Source organism: Vipera ursinii (assembly GCF_947247035.1).
Source record: "Vipera ursinii genome assembly, chromosome: 13".
Taxonomy (NCBI): domain Eukaryota; kingdom Metazoa; phylum Chordata; class Lepidosauria; order Squamata; family Viperidae; genus Vipera; species Vipera ursinii.
Window position 1 is genome coordinate 10,913,985 of NC_139526.1, and position 21,786 is coordinate 10,935,770.

A 21,786-nucleotide genomic window follows, 5' to 3' on the forward strand; every position below is an offset into this window, starting at 1 on the left:
GTTATTTGGGTTCTTTTTTTTTCCTATTTCTTGCAAAAAGTCCCCCAAAGGTTTCCAGTTAAAGTTTGCCAATATCTTTTCTCTAACGAGAGCCATTAAATTTGCCATCTTTTTTCCCAGTTCCACCACTTTCACTAACCCTAACTTCCTACTAACTCTGGAGAATCTTTCCCACATTGAGCACAGAAAAGCACAGATTAAGGTACCATGACTTTTTTGGTCTGATGCATTTCATAAGTTCTGTAAACATGTCAAGATATGTGTAAAACAGGAGCAGGTTTTTGATCGTGCAGTTGATCTTGACTTTTTTCCACTCCTCTCTGCAAACACCCGTATGCAGACACATTTTCTGGAAAAATGTTTCCCCCCCCCTTATCTTGAACCACCTATCAGGTTAACATAAATGAGTAACTGCACAAATTTAGATTATATTCATGGGATGCATTGAGATCCAACTGTCTTCTTCAGAAGCACAAGGTTGCAGACACAGATTCCTTCTCAGTGTTGTCTATACAACAACAGTTGTTGAGGGGGACATTTCTGGTTGACTGACTAACGTGGTTCACTTGACTTATCTAGTCAGTTTGTTAAGTTAACCACCATTGAATACATAGAACGAAGGCTACTGCTAAGCTTGTAAGCCGCCCTGGGTCTTCGGAGAAGGGCGGGATATAAATGGAATTAAAATAAAATAAATAAATAAATAAATAAAATTGAATGGACGCAAGGAGAGCACATTGAGCCATAATGATGGCTGAATCCACACATTGCCAAACCATATTACGGATTATGTGTTGTAGAGAATAAGGAAGAGGACCATGATTGTGCAGTCCAAAAATTTTTATTTATTTTATTTATTTTATTTTAATCCCATTTATATCCCGCCCTTCTCCGAAGACTCAGGGCGGCTTACAATTTAAGCACAAACCAATGTGCTTAGCAATAGCCTTAATTCTATGTATATGCCTGCTTATTAGGGCTTTCGGGGGGCCCCCCAAGCGGCATTATTACAAAGTCAGCTTATTGCCCCCAACAATCTGGGTCCTCATTTTACCTACCTCGGAAGGATGGAAGGCTGAGTCAACCTTGAGCCTGGTGGGACTCGAACCTGCACTAATTGCAGGCAGCTGGTGTTACTTAAGGAGGCATTAGCCCACTGCTCCACCAAGGCTCCTTATTGTATAGTTTAGGGGGTTGCACCTTACACGGCTTTGTTAAAAATAGCCAGATAGCCTTGCTCCAAGACCATATTTGAAACTCTGCCAATAAAAGGTGTTGTACATCTGACGGTCAGTTTTTAAACAATTTCCAAAACCACTGAGGGATGTTCTTTTTAATGGAATGTTCCTCCAGGCTTTTAATGATGGGACTACTTATGCATCAGGGTTTATAAAAAAAATAATCCCTTTTCCTTGCAAAAAAACGTCTTTAATTGCCAAGCCAGAATTATCTATCTCCTTTGATTGTCCTGGATGCTTTTTTTTGAATCCTATTCTTAGCCCTCTTGACATGCTTGTCTGGATTCAAATGGTTCCACTTGAAAGTTTTCGACATGCAATTTGGAGAGAATCGTTATAAAACTGCTTTAAATTTATCCAGGAGCTTTTGCAAGTGAGACAAGCTGAAAGCAGGCACACCAACAACACTGGTAGAAAATTTTGTCTTTTTCAGGAGTACCATACAACAGTTGGGGAAAATAGCTCAAGAACAGGATTACTGCAAAATATTAGTGTACTATTGGATGGCAGTAAAGTGACAAAGAAAACTGCTACCATCTTGTGGCCATCTTGGTTTGTTTTTGTTACAATCGAGTAAGTCTTGACTTCTGGTGATTGCAGGAACAAGAACAGGCGCGGGGTTGCTGTTTTCAGAAGTTGCACTCATGTGATGATTGACAAATACAATTGGTGGTTTCCAGTGGAATGAATGGGCTCGGTTTACAACCATAGCATTCGCTTTACGTCTGCCACAAATAAAAGTCATAAAATCAGATTAGTTACATGGGTGCCTCAATCTAAGACCATCATGACATATGACAGAAATTCTGGGCTCCATTACAGTTGTAAGTCAAGGACTACTATAGAACTCAGTCTCCTGGTTTCTATTCCAAGAAGGAGAAATTTCCTGACAGCGAGAACAATCAATCGTTGGAACAACTTGCCTCCAAAAGTTGCGAGCGCTCCATCACTAGAGGTTTTTAAGAAGGGGACAGCCATTTGTCCGGAATAGCATAGGATCTCCTACTTGAGCAGCGAGTTAGACTAGAAAACCTTCAAAGACACTTCCAACTCTTGTTCTGTATTCTGCATGTTTAAAAAACTACACCAAATTGGCTTCCTTAGACCTAGTGGTCCTACTCAGAACCTAATTCACTTAATTTCGTGACTTCCTCATGAATGGTTGCTTTTTGTCTCTGGAATATTACAGAATCATACATACCTTCAAACATTTCAAAGGTTTGACTTTCTGTTAAGTAAGTACCGTAGTATTTTCTCTGTCCTAAATTTTTATCATTTTAGTTTTACAACCCTGGGATTCCAACTGTGTCCCAGCATTAAAAAAAATGCAAAAAAGAAGAGAGGGAACATTGATGCAGTCTCTTATGTTCGGCACAGGATGTTCTTCTCCCTCTTGGAAATTGATGACATTTTCATGCCTGCAAAGCTACAAAGTCCTGCCGTCGTGGCCACCTCCTAAACAATATGATAAATTTCTCTCACACACCCTCTTCGTGCCAGTTATTCCTGTACTTGCCATGGGGAGTAGACGCAAAAGATTTAGTCCTAGCAATTCCTGTGAAACCAGCATCTGTATCATTTTTCACCTGCAAAATCGAAACCAGTTTGTTGAACAACCACAGGATGTCTCTAATGAAATCCTCATCCAGTTATACTGCATTTGCCAGGGGCAAATGTTATTTCACATAATCCTGGGATTACATCGGCTTATTTGCACATTTTTGAACTGCTGTTTTACTGGCTAGGTGGACCGTCTGGATAACAGGGTTTGTCTTAATCATGCCTTTCCATGCATCATTAAGGATGACATTAGGAAGTATGAATCTGTTTTGTGAATCTAGTTTTGGTCAGAAGATTTATTTTTCTAGTCCAAAAAAAAAGAAGGTAGGCACAATGTAAGAGCTGCTTGATAACAAGTTGAATGGCATATAAATTCAATAAATAAATTAATAATTAATAAATAAAAATGGGTGTGCAAGCTTTAAAAAGGGACTTTTGTGTCAATGGAAAAGACAACCTTTTCCACAATCAAAAATAAGGGCAGGTATTTATAAAAACATGCAGACTATTTACAGGTCTCTACTTTTTTTATTTCTAGGTCTCTGCAGTAATTTGAATGCATGTTTATTATTTATTTGTTCGTTCATTGTTGTAAATATATCTCTTAACCACAGAGTTGCCAGTTTCAGTTAGGGACGTTAAATGAGGACTACCTGTAGACCCATACGAGAAATATTTTTTTTTGTTTGTTTATTTGTTTGACACCCTGGTTTTACATTCAATCCAAGGCTAATTTTTAATTTAATTTCTCAATACTTTAATTAGTAAAAATGTTTACTTTTGATAACATTTTAATGAATAAATTCATGATGCAATATTATTGAGATAAATAATAAATTATCATCTAATTTTACTATTTTATTAATATACTTAATGATACTGTAATATTTAGACTTTATTTAATATTTTAATTACTATTTTAACTAATTTTAGTCTCGGTAGGGTATCACTTAATATAAATTTCCTGCTCTAGGTAACAGTAGGTGCAATATAAAAATTTGTTTAATAACACTGTAATGTTCTTGAAGATAAAAGGGTAAAGGTAAAGGTTCCCCCGCACATGTGTGCTAGTCGTTTCCGACTCTAGGGGCCGGTGCTCATCTCCGTTTCAAAGCCGAAGAGCCAGCGCTTGTCCGAGGACGTCTCCGTGGTCATGTGGCCGGCATGACTAGATGCCAAAGGCGCACGGAACACTGTTACCTTCCCACCGTAGCGGTCCCTATTTTTCTACTTGCATTTTTACGTGCTTTCGAACTGCTAGGTTGGCAGAAGCTGGGACGAGTAACAGGCGCTCACTGTTGTGACTCAGGGCCAGCCTGTGGGTCCGACAGCCGGGTCCGATGTATCGGAGGACTCAGACGAGGGGGAGGAGGGAAACGAACCGGCTGATGATGGTTTGGAGGCTTTGCAGAGTCCTCAGCCGGGGACCTCTTCTCAGCTGCGTGAGCCCGAGAGTGCGGAGGATGATGACCCACAGCTGGCCCTGTTCAAGGACGCCCGACGCAGGAGGCAGTCGAGCAGGAACAAACAAAGAAAGGCTATGGGACTCCTCGGGAGGAGGCACAGGGAGACCACGCCCTGAGCTCTCTATAAAAGGAGTGTTTGGGGAGGGGCTGGTTGCTGAAAGCAACTTTTCCGCTTGAGAAGACAAGCTCTAGTGTTTTTGTTAACTGCGTAATTAAATCTTGGCAGATGCCTTTTAGCCTTGGACGCTCTCCAGTCTCTTCTTTCTGAATAGGGGTTTGCCTTATTACAAGGCCAGAAGGGCTGGTTCAGAACAGTTTGCTTTCAGCCACCCACCCCTTATTACTACGATGGAGCAGCTTCTTGCCGAGAATGCCCAGCTCACCCAGCAACTCACTTTGCTGGCAGCTCAGGTGGCACAACTGCAAGCTCAGGTACATGCTGCACCCCCACCCAGGAGGAAATGTCAGATAGCTATGCCGGATAAATTTGCTGGTAATCCAGAACTGTTTCCTGCCTTCCTGGGACAATGCCAGCTTTTTATCAGCGTGAGAGCTGCTGATTTCCCCACTGACCGAGATAAGGTGGGATTCGTGTTGAGCCTTCTGTCGGGAGATGCAGCTCGTTGGGGCACGCCTCTGTTGGCACAGCCTAGCCCTTTGTTGGATAACTTTGGGGGGTTTTGTGACCATATGCGCCTCATGTACGAGGACCCGATTAAGGCGCAGACTGCCACCCGACGCCTGAAAGCTTTGAGGCAGGGTCAGCGCCCTCTACAGGCCTATATCAGCGATTTCCGGCTGGTTAGCCAGGATTCCGCCTGGAATGAGGCTGCGCTCGTGGATGCCTTTCAGGATGGCTTGTCAGAGGAGATGTTGGATGAGCTGGCCCGCGTGGACATTCCCTCAGATCTGAATGGGCTGATCCATCTTTGTCTGCGGATCGATGCCCGGCTGCAGCAGCGAAAGAGTCGCCGTGCCATCCCACAGACCCCTGCCGCCCCTGTTGTGCGTGAGCCCCCAGTCCAGAGGGAGGAGCCAATGGAGCTGGGTGCCGCCAGGTCCCGTCTATCGGCGACGGAAATGGACAGACGACGATCGGAGGGGTTGTGTTTTTACTGTGGGGACCCTGGACATTTGGCTGCTTCTTGTCCAAAGAAGCGTCAGCGGGCATCAGTGACCAAGCCGGCTCCGAGAAAGTCCCCTGCTTTGCTGTCGGGAAACGGCCCGAGCCCGATCTAGTCGGTGTGATAGATCGGACGACCCACCACGACCACGCCGAGCGACGCCATTCCGATGGTGCCTGTGAACCTCCACGGCATTTGATTTTGGAGGCACGACTGATCCTTCCTGGCAAGCCAGAGGGGATTCCGGTCCATGCCCTAATTGACTCTGGGGCTACCACTAACTTTATGGACTCGGCCTTCGTGGCCAAATGGGCTGTTCCTCAGTGTCCGGTGGATCCGCCCATGCTAGTGGAGACTATTGATGGTCGAGTGCTCCTGTCCGGGCCTATTACGGCCGCCACGCAACCCGTGTGTATGGCCATCAGTACCCATGTGGAGGCCATTCAGTTCTACATCACTTCGGATCTGCACTTCCCCGTGGTCCTGGGACTGGCGTGGCTCCGGGCGCATGATCCACAGATCTATTGGTCTCAGAACTTGGTCACCTTCCCTAGTTTGCAGTGCGTGGACCACACCCGTCATATCTGTGCCGGCCAGGTGGAGGGCTCCTCAGGAGTTTCTTTGCCTCCCGAACTGTCCGACTTTGCTGATGTGTTCAGCGAGTCAGAGGCGGACCAATTACCCCCGCACAGGCCCTATGACTGTTCCATTGATCTAGTTCCTGATGCGCCTCTCCCAGTGGGGCGTTTGTATTCCATGTCGGAGCCCGAGTTGGCTGCATTGCGGGACTTCCTGACAAAGAATTTGGCTCGTGGTTTCATCCGGCCCTCGTCCTCGCCAGTGTCTGCGCCCGTGCTCTTCGTCAAAAAGAAGTCGGGCGAGTTACGGCTCTGCTGTGACTACCGGAAACTCAACGCCATCACGGTGCGTAACCGCTACCCGCTGCCCCTCATCCCCGAGCTCTTGGACCGACTCCGGGAGGCTAAGATCTTCACGAAACTGGACCTGCGTGGAGCTTACAACCTCGTCAGGGTTCGGCCGGGTGATGAGTGGAAGACGGCGTTTGGTACTCGCTATGGACATTTCGAGTACACGGTGATGCCGTTTGGCCTGACCAACGCCCCCGCTGTGTTTCAGCATTTTATGAACGACATCTTTCGAGATCTGTTGGACCAGTTTGTCGTGATTTACCTGGACGACATCCTGATTTACTCCCCGTCGCGTGAAGCGCATCATCAGCATCTCCGTCAGGTCCTGCAGCGCCTCCGGAAACATCGGCTGTTTGCCAAGTTGGAGAAGTGCCAGTTTTAGCAGGTGACCATCGATTTCTTGGGTCACCGCATTTCTCCTGAGGGCATCGCCATGGAACCGAGTAAAGTTGAGTCGTTGCAGAGTTGGCAACCCCCACGTCGTGTGAAGGATGTTCAGCGACTTCTTGGATTTGCCAACTACTATCGAACATTCATTCCTGGCTTTGCTGCCTTGACAGCCCCCCTTACCCGGCTCCTGCAGAAGAAGACTCGGTTCCAGTGGAACGCCCCCGAACAACAGGCGTTCCAAGCTTTGAAGGACGCCTTCATGAAGGAGCCCATCTTGAAGCATCCTGACCCGCAACGGCCGTTTGTCGTGGAGGCGGACGCCTCCGACATTGCCATTGGGGCCGTGTTACTCCAGGCAGCGACGCCCAACGGTACCATTTTCCCTTGCGCGTATCACTCTCGGAAATTGAACCCCTCGGAGCGCAACTATACCATCTGGGAGAAGGAGCTGCTGGCCATCAAGGCGGCGTTCGAGGCTTGGAGGCATCATCTGGAGGGGGCGCGGCATCAAATCGAGGTCCGGACGGACCACAAGAATCTGGAAAGCCTGCAGACCGCTCGGAATTTGAACCAACGCCAGATCCAGTGGTCCCTCTTCTTTGCGAGGTTTGACTTCCGGGTGCGGTACATACCAAGCGGGCACAACCAGAGAGCGGATGCTCTGTCCAGGAAGCCCGAGTACACCCGAGTGGAAGACAAGCTTCCGCCCAGGACAGTGATCCCCGTCGAGTCTTTTGCTGCGGTGCGGGAGCCGGTGGATATATGGGCTCGGATCCGGGAGGCGCAGCAGCAGGAGGCGTGGGTGGCTCAGCGGAAGGAAGAGGTGGGGCCAGATTCGCCTTGGTCGGTCACGGATGGACTCCTGTATTATCGTGACCGGCTCTATGTTCCAGGAGGGCCACTCAGGGGACTCGTCCTCAGCCAATGTCATGATAACCCGGCTGCGGGGCATTTTGGCCTGTTCAAGACTCTGAACCTGGTCTCCCGTACCTTCTGGTGGCCCCGAGTCCGACACGATGTCCAGTCTTATGTCACCTCCTGCGTCCCATGCAGGCAGGCCAAGTCAGCGACAGGGGCCCCGCCTGGTTTACTGCAGCCTCTGCCAACGCCCAAGAGACCCTGGGGGGCTGTGTCCATGGACTTTCTGACGGATCTACCCCCATCCTCCGGCTTCACGACAGTGTTTGTGGTGGTGGACATGTTGACCAAGATGGCGCACTTCATCCCTTGTCGCGGCTTACCGTCAGCTCGCGCCACTAGTCGCATGTTCATCCAACAGGTGTTCCGGCTGCACGGCCTTCCCGATAGGGTCGTCTCCGATAGGGGGGCCCAGTTTACAGCCCGCTTCTGGCAGGAGTTGATGCGGGCGTTGGACATTAAGGTTTGCCTCTCGTCCGCGCATCATCCTCAGACCGACGGGGGTACCGAGAAGGTCATCGGCATCTTAGAGCAGTATCTGCGCTGCTATGTTAACCTGCAGCAGGACAATTGGGTGGACTATTTGGCCATAGCCGAGTTTGCCTTTAACAACTCGCAGCACACCTCCACGCAGATGACACCGTTCTTGGCCAACGTGGGTTATCACCCCAGGTTTTTCCCCCTTTCTCCCGTGGACTCACCGTAGCCGGCAGCGAACGAATTCATGGCGGAATTACAGGCGATCCATCGGTTGGTGCGACGGCAGCTGGAGAAGGCCAAGGCCGACTACAAGAGGTTCGCCGATCGGTCGAGAAGGGATACGCCTCCATTATCGGTGGGGGATCGGGTCTGGCTGTCCACCAGGAACCTACCATCCACTCGGCCGGCGAGGAAGCTGGACCACCGTTACCTTGGACCGTTCCCAGTCGAGGCCGTCATCAACCCGGTCGCCTATCGTTTAACTCTGCCACGTTCCCTGCGCGTGCACCCCGTCTTCCATCGGTCCTTGTTGGTCCCCGAACAACCGGCTTGTCCACTTCGCCAAGCGGAACCTCCCCCATCAGGACCTCGTGATGGCGACAGCACCCCCGAGTACGAGGTCGCCAGCATCAGGGATTCCCGCTGGCTGAAAGGTCGCTTCCAGTACCTGATCGAGTGGAAAGGGTACGGGCCGGAGGACTTCACATGGGAAGACGCGACCGCCGTTCATGCTCCTGCGTTGGTGACTGCGTTTCACGAACAGTTCCCATCCCGACCGCATCCGGATCGGCAGACCCGGGGGAAGGGCCCTGCGGTGCGGGATAGTGTTGTGACTCAGGGCCAGCCTGTGGGTCCGACAGCCGGGTCCGATGTATCGGAGGACTCAGACGAGGGGGAGGAGGGAAACAAACCGGCTGATGATGGTTTGGAGGCTTTGCAGAGTCCTCAGCCGGGGACCTCTTCTCAGCTGCGTGAGCCCGAGAGTGCGGAGGATGATGACCCACAGCTGGCCCTGTTCAAGGACGCCCGACGCAGGAGGCAGTCGAGCAGGAACAAACAAAGAAAGGCTATGGGACTCCTCGGGAGGAGGCACAGGGAGACCACGCCCTGAGCTCTCTATAAAAGGAGTGTTTGGTGAGGGGCTGGTTGCTGAAAGCAACTTTTCCGCTTGAGAAGACAAGCTCTAGTGTTTTTGTTAACTGCGTAATTAAATCTTGGCAGATGCCTTTTAGCCTTGGACGCTCTCCAGTCTCTTCTTTCTGAATAGGGGTTTGCCTTATTACAAGGCCAGAAGGGCTGGTTCAGAACACTCACTCTGTTACGCGGCACTCGGGATTCGACCCGCCAAACTGCCGACCTTCTGATTGACAAGCTCAGCGTCCTAACCCACTGAGCCACCGCGTCCCTTTCAATGTTCTTGAAACTGATCAGCTATTAATGTTTTAATTACTATTTTAACTAATTTTAGTCTCGGTAGGGTATCACTTAATATAAATTTCCTACTCTAAGTAACAGTAGGTGCAATATAAAAATTTGTTTAATAACACTGTAATGTTCTTGAAACTGATCAGCTATTAATATTTTAATTACTATTTAAACTAATTTTTTGACAATTTTTTGACACTTAATTAAGAATGTAACTTTAGGCATATCCCTTTTTTTTAAACGTGATCTCATTTAATAAACGAACAAACTGAATGACTGCATTTATTAAACAAACGAACGCCTTTATTCATCGATCACTTTTATTTATTTTAAGGCTATTAAAGCCTATGCGCTTTTTGTTACTGTTTTATTTCAACTCTCCATTAAGTCGAGGCAGAAGGCGAAACCCCGCCCCCCCATTTTGGCGGCGGCGGGGGGGGGGGAATGTTGATTCCCACTACGCATGCCCAAGGGGGGAGAGAGAGAGAGAGAGAGAGAGAGAGAGAGAGAGAGAGAGTCGGCTTTGGGGCGGGGCTTCGTCTCGCGAGCGAGCTTTAGGAGCGCCTTGCTTTCGCCGCGCCACAGCGCCACTTCCGGCAGAGAGCTGGGTCGCGCGAGCCCGCGGGGAGGCCCGGCTGAGCGGGTCGCTTCCGGTGCGGTCGGCTTCCGGAAGCCAGGCGGAGAGGAAGGGAGGGCGAAGCTCCAGGCCGCGAAAGGGGGCGGGGCGTGGGCGTGGCCATCCTCCCCCTACCCGCCGCCGGAGAGGAAGGAGGAGAAGGCGAAGGAGGAGAGGCGGAAGTGCCTGTCCGGAATTGGGGGCGGTTGCCAAGGCAGGGGCTGCGAGGAGGAGGAGGAGGAGGAGGAGGGGGGCTAGCGAGGAGAGCGAGGAGCAGGACCCCCCCCGGTTAGGCCAATCCCCCCTCCACCCCAGAAGACAGGTACCCCCTGGAGTGCCCCCCCTTCAAGCAGAGCCCCCTGCCCAGGAAATCTTATTCTGCCCCCCCCTATTGGAGGCCCCTCGACCCAGCCCCTGCCCCACCCCCCCATGGGAGGAAGCCCCCTGTAGACCGACCCCTTCCCATTCCCCCTCCCTTTTTTTTGGACATGGTCTTTTTAAAATGAAACCTTGGGCGAAGTGGAGCCTTTTTTAAACAATCCCTATTTTTCTTTTTTTTCCCCCCTCCTGGCTGCGCCTGTCTGATGGGTACCTGAAGCCTCCAGGGCTAGGAAAAGTGTAGCTTGGCAGGGCCTTTTATTGTATTTATTTACTCTTCTGCCTTCCTCATGGAGGAAGAAAGCCCTCCTCCTCCTCCCGAGAAACCATGACCTGAGCAGGGGCAGAATCCTACCCCAGCAGCCCAGGAATCCTGCCCATCTTGGAAGGCGTCCCAACATACCATGGTAAGTTGAAAAGTAAGCTGGGCTTTTGCTTCCCAAGGCCAGGGGTCAAGGAGCGTGACAGCTTGGCCATAAGATTGCAAACGGCTCCTCTTTCCTGCTTGCTGCATCGTAGCAGCTTTGCGAATTTCCTGGGTGGTGGTATCCTCACGGCACATATTGGGGGCAAGACCCAAAGCATCACCACAGGCTGTTTGTGTGTGTGTGGGGGGGGTATTTTCTTAGCTTCTCCTGTGCCACAGCAATGATCCCTCTGTGCTGCTTTGCTAGTGGTTTGACTTGTGCAATCTAATATGCACGGTGGTGCAATGATAGGTGCCGTCATTAGATAACAGCCTGGAGTGTGGTGTGCCTGCATTTGGACTGTTCGTGAAAGGAACGGATTCAGAGGCTCTGCAAACAAAGAAACTTGGATACTCATAGCTTTCTGACAGTCATTTCTGGTCGGCTGGTGTCATAAAACTGGCTATAGTTAAGAAAGGATGTTTCATAAGGGGGCAGGGCCTTAGGGGGAAAGTCCCACTCTGTGCATTTGTAAAACTGCTGCAATCTATGTAATATCCAGTGCCCTTTGAAAAGCCTCAAGATTTCAGTTTAATCACATTTTCTCCTTTTCTATATAAAATCTTATCTGAAAAATGTGAGTTCCACATATTGGAAAGGGCTTGCCTCAGAGGTTTCAAAATGCTTTTCTGGGGGAAGGAAAAAAACAACTTATTTACAGGTTTCCGGAACCACCAAATGACTATTCGCTATGCTTGTCCACATCTGAAAAAGCTTCTTGTGCCATCTCGGATCCAGGAAGGGTAAATTTCATAATAATAATAATAATAATTAATAATAATAATAATAATAATAGTAGTAGTAGTAGTAGTTAGTAGTAGTAGTTGGGAGGGTCTTGAAGGTCATCTAGTCCAACCCCCTGCTCAGGCAGGAAACCCTATACCATTTCAGACAAATCAGTGGTGGGATTCACCCAGTTCGCACCACTTCAGCAGAACCAGTAGCTAATTTTTGGTTGTCCAGGCCCAGAATGGACTTCCGGAAGTGGCATCCACACAGAGAACCGCTTGTTCACATATTTGAATCCCACCACTGAGACAAATGGCTGTCTGAAAATTGCAAATTACATACTAAAAAGTATGTAATTTGTGACAATATAAGAATTGTAAAAATAGCTGGTGTGCTTGTGGTAGCAGAAACTAGTTACATTTTCTACCATTGTTACATTATGAAAGTGATACATCTGGGTGTTTTGATTTCTGAAAATGTAGCATTAAATATAAATAAGCTAGATAAATATTTATGCATGCATGCATCTTTTCAGATTTGTTCAAAATATTTCCCTGGGTGATTTGTTACATCAATGTAATTTTAGCTACAGCCTTAATGAGTTGTTTTCACTTTTCATTGTTTTACTATATTTCAGCTAGCAGTTATAGGTATAAGTGGGATTTTGTGAACTACCAGATGGCAAACTTGCTTAAGATTCCAGGTGATCTAAAGAAAAGTTATGTGCCTCTCTACATTGTCTGAAAATTGAATGCATCGTTCCCATTAAGAAAACGCTATTGCTATGCAAATTAATACTTATATACATCTGCCCTGCTATGCAATTAACTGTGAATTCTCACAGCTCTATATTCTGGGCATAAAAGTTTGATCTAAAGGAGGCCATCTTTTCTTTGTGTATCTTTGTATATCTTTCTAGCAATATTTCTTTTTCCTTTATAAGTTAGAAAACAATAACCAATCCATATTTCGAGGCAAGGATCCCAAAAGGCATGGATGAAGAATTAAGTTATAATAGGGGAGGCTATCAAGGAAGTGATGCTGTTGTGTCATTCCTTAAGTCATCTATAACGATGCCAAAGAAATATTTTACATTTTAAAAATTTGGCTACAGTTATATACTTGCCTCTGAATGGTCAGATAACATTGTGTTTTTTTTCCAATCTTCATACTTTTTCTTCAAATAAGTGTTGCAAGGGGCTTCTTTAAATGATCTTTTTCAAGCGCACAGAAGCTTGTTGCTTTCTTCTGTCCATCTAATATTTAAAATTGTTGATTGCCACTGCATTTCCTGTTCCTTTGCACAATTTGAGTCTTACAAATTCATTCTCTTGTTTCCTTTATGTTGCAAGGTGAGAGAGTCATGCCTTCCTTTGGTTTGATTCTGTAGCAGAAAACTAGTACTGTTTTCATTATTTATCTGGCAAGATTTTTTCTCCTCTATAAAGACAAATACCATACTAAGAACGAAGACAAAAGGTTAATATAATAATAAAATACCTTTAAGGCATGTGTAATTAAAAAAAACCTTTCTGTTTCTAAGTGAAGAAAGATCTCTTGGGAATAGATTTTATGCGAAGGTTCTAACTGTTCTGACAGACTACAGATTGAACATCAGCTAGCCATGCTACAGATTGAACATCAGCTAGCCATGTGCTACAGCTTCCAAGCGGGCCAGTGCAATTTTGCACTGCATTAATAAAAAGGTACATGTTGAGAACATGGGAAGTAATTGTTCCTCACTGAACTGCGTTGGGCATGTTTAATCTGTAAAAGAAAAGGTAGAAAGAAGACATGATAACAATCTTCTGATATTTGAGAGGCTGTCACAGGGGAGGGAATGTGGATGTATTTGCCACAGCACCTGAGGCTAGGACAGAAATCAGTGGAAGCTTAACAGAGGGAGAGCCAAACTTGGAATAAGGAGGAATTTCTTGACTGTGGGAGCAATTAAGCAATTGGACAGTCTGCCTTCTAGAGATGTGGATATTCCATCTCCGGAGGCTTTCAAGAAAAGATTGGACAATCGTTGGTCTGGGATAATATCAGGATTTCTGCCCTGAGCAGCAAGGTGGATTAGAGGTCTTCCAAAGCCTCTTGAAATCTTACATTTTTATAAAGATAATATTTAAGGGGGTGTGAATTTTACTCACCATGCTGATCAATCAAAATGATGTTATCATCAAGGAATTTGACTCCATACCTGAGAAGGAGGGTCTGTCTCCTAATTTCCCTTGCTGTGAATCTGGCACGTTTTAAGCTTGTAAGCTGCCCTGAGTCTTCGGAGAAGGGCGGGATATAAATGGAATTAAATGGAATTAAATTCCTTCTCAAGCTAGAAAGGATAGTTTGCGGCCTATTGGTGTTTTTAGTTGGTTGGTTTGTTCTTAAGTACAATAATAAGTTTTTGAGAAGAAAAAGGGGGTGAAGATTACGTTGCAAGTTCAAAATTGTGGAGCCTAAAATGGAGTCTTGGGATTCTTGGAGAAGAGTGGAATACAAAACTAGTCATGGTCTATTGGTGCTATCGTAGTTATGTAGCGCTGAACATATATTATGCTTCTGATAATTTCTTGATAAGCTCAGAAATGTTATATCCTTGATCCTCAGAACAGTCTTGTGATATCCAAGTGAGAAGGTTAAGATTCACAGCCGAACTTCAGTCCCACCCTCCCATGTTGTCATTGGATGGATCTGTTACCTCCACATTGCAAATGGGGGAAAAGAACAGAGCGCTAAGTTAATAGCGAGAAGCCACGTTAAGGAGGTTATGTGGGAGAGTGAAATTGGCAGAAAGAAGTGTTTTAGCCTCTATGGGGCATTAGCTTCCGAAAAACTTATTCCTTTTCTTTTTGACTTTGTATTTAAAGCTTTATTTCAGCTTCACGTTGCTACTCGTCTGTTAGTCATTTGTAGTTTTGCTTTGTTTTTTTTAAAGGCATAAGATGCAGTGAGCTGTAGACTTCACCCGTCAAAGGACAGAAGCCCAATATTGAAATAAAAAAAATGGCGGTGGAGGTGCAGCCTTTAGTGGACTAGCCAAAACTTAAGTCCTAATAATATTTCTGGGCTCACATTTATAAAGGCTATTTTATTAATTTATCCTCCTGTTTCCAAGCAGATGCCAGTTGAAGATAGCTTGTAGTAGCTTTATTTATTTGTGCAATTTATCTCTTGCGAAATGAAAACTAAACATGAAGCAAAACTATAACACAGAACAGTACAGCTGTTACGAAGGCCATAAATACAGTAGAGGAGTTGGCAGAATAAATAAATCTTAAGACCCACTGGGGAGAGGAAAAAAAACCCCTGCTAAAATAAAACTACTTTGAAAGCCATTTTGAAAGTGAGAAAATGAAGACCCACTACTTGGAAGGGAGAAGATCTACCAGAGGGCTCTTCAAACTCGGCCTTTTTATGACTCATGGACTTCCAACTCCCAGAATTCCTCAGCCAAGCACACCGGCTGAGGAATTCTGGGAGTTGAAGTCCATGAGTCATAAAAGGGCCGACTTTGAAGAGCCCTGATCTACGACCTTGTGTCTGAGGAGAGGAAGGTCTCTGAGGGGATGGCTGCAAGATGTAGGGACTCGTATGCTGACAAGAGTCACATCCTGTCATAAGTCGATGGAGATTCTTTGGAAACGATACTTTTAAGAATGGAAGAAGCTTCTTGGATGCAAAGTAAAACGTTAAAGGAAAAAAACCAACCCAAGAAAGTCCAGTTGCCTTTTGGAAAAGCACCTTTGGAACATCCTGCCATAATGTACAGGCAGTCCTTGACTTGTGACCACAATTGAGCTCCAAATTTATGTTGCTAAGCGAGGCATTTGTTAAGAGCGAGCTTTGCCCCATTTTATAACCCCTCTTGCCATCGTTGTTAAGTGAATCATTGCAGTTAAGTTAGTAACACGGTTGTTAAGTGAATCTGACTTCCCCCATTGACTCTGCTTGTGAGATGGTTGCAAGTAACATGACCCGGGGACGCTGCAACCGTTGTACATATGAGTTAACCAACCATCTGAATTTTGATCACGTGACCGCGCGGTCACTGCAGTGGTGGTAAGTCTGCAAAACGCTCTGTGTGCCGTTGTAACTTCGAACGGTCACTAAATGGGCTGCTGTAAGTCAAGGGCTACCTCTAATGCAGGGGTCTTCAAACGTGGCCCTTTGATGACTTGTGGACTTTGACTCCCAGAATTCCTCAGCCAGCGTGGCTGAGTAATTCTGGGAGTCGAAGTCCACAAGTCATCAAAGGGCCACGTTTGCAGACTCCTGCTCTAATGCCTCAGCCAAATTAAGCCCATAGGAAGTACAGCCTCAAGGACCTTTTGGTTTATTGGTGCTGCTTCATGCAGTGACAAGCCAGGAAACTGCTAATCCAAAATGGAATAATTGTTTTGTTCCTCTCCCAAGCCATGTTTTGTAAGGACACCCTGCACTTGTGTTGCTAAATCATAGATTATATTTCACTAGTTTTCCCTCCAAGTGGAGGAAGAAGGACTTTCCACCCTCACGTTCAGACTAGGCCTTGGGTAAAGAATAATGCTTAACGCACACAATGACTCTGTTCACCCAACATCTAACTGCCCTGTGGTGCACTACATGTATTAATCAGTGTATTACATGTATTAAATGTGAATTCTCCAACACTGGAAATTTTAAAGAAGAGATTGGACAAACATTTGTCTGAAATGGTATAGGGTTTCCTGCCTTAGCAGGGGGTTGGACTAAGGTCCCTTCCAACTTCTATTCTGTTCTGTTCTGTTCTATTCTATTCTATTCTATTCTATTCTATTCTATTCTATTCTATTCTATTCTATTCTATTCTATTCTGCTCCTATTCTATTCTATTCTATTCTGCTCCTATTCTATTCTATTCTATTCTATTCTATTCTGCTCCTATTCTATTCTATTCTATTCTGCTCCTATTCTATTCTATTCTATTCTGCTCCTATTCTATTCTATTCTATTCTATTCTGCTTATTCTACTCTACTCTACTCTGCTCTGCTCTATTCTATTCTATTCTATTCTATTCTATTCTATTCTATTCTATTCTATTCTATTCTGCTCTATTCTACTCTACTCTGCTCTATTCTATTCTGCTCTATTCTATTCCATTCCATTGCATTGCATTCCATTCATCACTTCCATAAATATACAGGCAGTCCTTGACTTAACAACATTTCATTTAATGACCATTCAAACTTACAACAGCACTGAAAAAAGGCTCTTGCAACCATTTTTCACAGTTACAACTTTTGTAGCATCCCCATGACCATGTGATCAAAATTCAGATGCTTGGCGACTGGGTACATACTTAGGACCGTTGCCGTGTCCCAAGGTCACCTGATCACCTTTTGCAACTTTTTGACAAGCAAAGTCAATGTGGGAAGCCACAGCCACTTAACAACGGGTTACTAATTTATCAACTGCAGCGATTCACTTAACAACTGTGGCAAGAAAGTTCGTAAAATGGGACAAAACTCGCTTAGTGACAGAACTTTTGGGCTCACTTGTGGTCATACGTTGAGGACTACCTGTATTTTGTAGGAACAAGTAGTGCATAAAAGTAATGGAAGAAGACAATTTTAATTCTGACCAAACTCCATGAATTTATTTTTGTGTGGTGCCTATAATCAAGGAGCTTTTTTTAAAAAAAAATACTGCATGTTCATTGTTCTTCTGGAGCTGCTGGTGTCTGTTATTTCCATCTTTTTCCTTTTTTGTTGTTGAACTTTTTCAAGACTCCAGTTTGTCCAAATTCCTGGTTTTCGGTCTTCCATTTGTCTTCGACAGCATTGTGTTACAAATTCTCCGTTTTATCCGGGTAACAACTGTATTACCTCTTTCTTAAGCCTCACGACATTTCCTGTTGACATTGTCATCACAGCGATCACAACTGCCTCAGGAGGAAATTGTGAGCCAATGATGCAGTTGAATATTTTTGCTCTCATGTCACTGAATAATCTATTTTTTTTTAGAAGCACTGCATTGATCAGAAATAATTAAAGAAAAACACAATGCCGACAACTTGGAGAAGTCTCCAGTTTATGCTAATGCAGATTTCAATTTCAATTAAGAACTTGACCTGGCATAATTGAGTACATGTCAAACCTCCTGTCTCGCAACTAATGAGCTGCGATATGAATCACATTTTTTTCCTGTACAAGAAAACCGATTCCTCAAATCCTTTAAAACCTGGGTCAGACTGGCTTCAGCACTTTTTTTTCCCACTAGCCGACACAATGAGTTGCATCTACTTTGTTTTTTTAAACTGTATGCATCCCGAAAGCATACAACTTACAACCACAGTTGAGTCCAAAATTTCCGTTGCTGAACAAGACAGTTGTTAAGTGAATAAAGGACAGTTTCATTCTCTTGTATAGTTCTATTTAATGGTAGCCTTTCAATTATCTTGTTTTGTGTGTGTGTGTGTGTGTGTGTTTGTGTGTAAATATGGCACACAGTGTTATTTCATTTTGAAAACCATTTTTGATTTTTTGCAGAGGAGATTTCAGCCTCTTTAAAATGGGTCTCCAGTCTTTGAGAAGGAAGCTTCTTATATGGAGTTGCAAGCAGGACATTTTGCGTTATCAGTCAATCTTCGTTTTAAATGCTATTATTTTTCATCAGAGTGAGTGATAAATTTGTGCAATCTTGTTTAGCGCTTAAGTGCTTCAAGCTACTAAGTTTATGTTCCCGTCAAAAGAATGAACTAGGAAGACTCTTGGATGTTTGTGAAGCTTCTGATTGATTATTGGCCGGGCTCAAGGTGGATATCTAACAGGTGGAGCAAATAAAACCTTAGATTTAGGCAAAAGTTCAGTTTTGGTCATGAATTGCTGAGTTGCTTTCAACTGTGGTACAGGGTTTGTTTGGAATTAAATAGGCGTTATGAAGTATTTTGGCCTGGAAAAAAAAACTCAGGGCTGGGGAAAATAATAGCAAGGAATGGGGAGGGTGATTACATAACATAGTAAATGATTGCCTTATAGAAATAAAATAGATATTCTAAAATTCCTTTTTCTACTACACTATACAGGGGGGGGATCTTAATTTTTTCTAAGATGCTAGCCTAGAAACCAGGAGACTTTGAGTTCTAGTCCCACCTTAGATACAAAAGCCTGTTGGGTGACTTTGTCTGCGAGATTATATATATATATATATATATATATATATATATATAATATACTATATATATATATATATATGTGTGTGTGTGTGTGTGTGTGTGTGTGTGTGTGTGTGTATGTATATACTATATAGAATATATATATATATATATATATATATATATATATATATATATATATATGTGTGTGTGTGTGTGTGTATATATATATATATATTGTTGGTGGGATAGGCAAGAACTATTTCCATTTGGAGGATTGTGATAATCCAAACAGTTTGTCGGGTTTAAAATTAAGAAATAGCAATATCCCTTAGACTTATATACCGCTCCACAGTGCTTTACCAGCCCTCTCTAAGCGGTTTGCAGACTCAGCATATGGCCCCCCAACAATCTGACGGTCCTTACCGACCTCAGAAGGATGGAAGGCTGAGTCAACTTTGAACTGATCAGGATCGAACTGCTGGCAGTTGGCAGAGTTAAAGCCTGCAATACTGCATTCTAACCACTGCGCCACCGCAGCTCTGACGGATGATCAGATTCTTTCTTGGATCCCAGGCTTCCTAAATGGGTTGGATTATTATTTCAGTCATAGTTATCATGCAGATGACTAAATGAAGAGACACATACATACCTTTCCAAATATTACTCGCAAAAAGCCTAGAGAAATAAATGTGCTAGCATTGTCACCAAGTACTTAGTGGTTTTAAATTCTGCTCATCAGCACCAGCGTTAATTTGTTCCTTGGTTTTAAGCCCTCTTGTAATTAAACATTGGGTTGGATTTACCCTGTTACATCAAAGGTATTCTTACAATCAATTCTTGCTGTTCCCGAGCCACTAATTGAGTAGTGGGGAGAACAGCTTGTGTTGACATGGAAAATCATTACAGTACAACTTTTTAAAATATCCTCTTTCCAAGCACATGCTCGGAGGAAGAAGCTTGAATTCATTAGTCATTGGGAAGACATTGCTTTTGAAATACTGTATAGCTGTTCAAACATAGAAAATCTAATGTATTTTTCATTCTGAAAGCATCTTCCTAAATCAAAACAGCATTGTACTGTAGTCCTTCCCCAACTCCTTTAAACAGTTTGCAAGCAAGGATGTTAGCGTATAACTGACCAATCCTTCATGATGCTTTAGGGGAAGAGGGAAATCATAAATTCTGACTTAAAAATTGTATATAAGGAATAGTGGGGACATCATATTTTGCATGTCTTTTTCCAAAGATCCTTATGTACTGTATATGTACTGTACAGTAAGTGTATAGCAACAGCAATAGCATTTAGACTTACAGTATATACCGCTTCACAGTGCTTTGCAGCCCTCTCTGAGCTATTTACAGAGTTAGCATATGGCACCCAACAATCTGGGTCCTCATTTACTGACCTCTGAAGGATGGAAGGCTGAGTCACCTTCATGCAGTCAGGATCGAACTCCTGGCAGTCGGCAGAGTTAACCTACAGATTCTGTATTCTAACCTCTGAGTCCCCCACAGCTCTTATCACTTACTTCAAAGAGTGTTAACTAAATTGATGGACGGCAGGGTCCGTCAAAGTACTTGGTCTTGAAGATTCAATATCCTGGCCTGGTTTGAAAGCATTTTTAAGGCATTTCCCAAATACTAGCTGAAGGGCGACAATGGTGACAGAGATCTGGCACACCCATTTCCTGTGTGCAAGTGCTCAGAGTATCTGTTAGCTATTCTAGATGTAAGGGGCCTTTGCCGGATCCAGAAAAAAAAACGCTTCTTGTATTTTATAAATATTTGGCATCTACCGTACATGAGATATCGAGATGGCTGCAGCAAGAATACTTAATATTTCAACAAATGTGGGTTTGGCAGCCTTGTAGAACATGCATAAAAGTGTTATTTTTGCAATGAAAGAGGGTATTATTGTCACTCATTTCTTCTGGGCAAGATTGCAGCTGGACTGAGATTCTTGTTTTGTAGATAAGAAAAGGTGATAGAAGTAGTTTCCTGCCTGAGCAGGGGGTTGGGCTAGATGACCTTCAAGGTCCCCTGTCCACCACCACCACCATCGTTATCGTTATCGTTGTTGTTATTACTTATTATTATTACTATTATTATTGTTGTTGTTGTTGTTGTTGTTGTTGTTGTTATTATTATTATTATTATTATTATTATTATTATTATTATTATTATTAATGTCTCCTTACTCAAGCCAGAAAGACCCAAACTGGCTAGGGCAAGGGTCTCCAAACTTGGCAATTTTAAGACTTCTGGGTTGCAACTCTTAGAATTCCTCAGCCAGCCATGCTGGCTTGGGAATTCTGGGAGCTGAGGTCGACAAATCTTAAAAGTTGCCAAGTTTGGAGACCCCTGTATCGAAAAGGACCAAAGATTCAGAGAGCAAATTAAACTGTTTTTAATCCGTTGCTGCGTGAACATATTTCAATGGCAACATCACCATTCTTGATTTTACCTCTGATTTTACCTGTTTTCCAATGTAAAGTGGAGGACCACAATATCTGGTCCAAACATTCAAGTTGAGCTGGAATCCAGAAGAGAACAAGAATATTCTCAATAATAATGACTGTGTGATAATATAATAATATTTTAAGCCACCCAGAGTTACCTTGCGGTAAGATGAGCTGCCAATAAATTTAATAAATGAAATAAATAAGCATTGGAGAAAACTGCAAAAAGCATGATGAAAAAAGTAGAGCCAACCTGTTTTGCTATTTCAAAGATAGATTTTCGAAGAGTTGTGAAGGAGAAATTAAATTCGAACCTAAAATGCTGGCTAGTTTTGACAGTTTTCCATATTTTTCATATCTGGAATAATCTCTGAATAAGTAATTTATGGAAGCGCTTTCTATTTTAAAACTACGAAGAGCCGATGAAAATTCAGTAGTCTGTTGCTAAGATACAAGTTGCAATGAGTAAGCCAGCCTAAATTCAGTTTT

General features: G+C 44.2%; 1 protein-coding gene across 4 annotated transcripts in view; it reads left to right on the plus strand.

The window, feature by feature from the left end:
* Positions 1-10,239: 10,239 nt before the first annotated feature.
* The window catches only part of XPO6 (exportin 6), a 60,828-nt gene continuing 49,281 nt past the window's right edge, over positions 10,240-21,786 (plus strand). For 3 of the 4 annotated variants that reach the window (XM_083372755.1, XM_083372757.1, XM_083372758.1), the window contains exon 1: positions 10,640-10,931. In XM_083372755.1, coding sequence (XP_083228881.1) covers positions 10,929-10,931 — 3 coding nt within the window. In that variant the 5' untranslated portion in view covers positions 10,640-10,928. Of the gene's footprint in view, positions 10,469-10,639; positions 10,932-21,786 lie in introns of those variants that run through there. The other variant, XM_083372756.1, reaches the window with a different exon arrangement.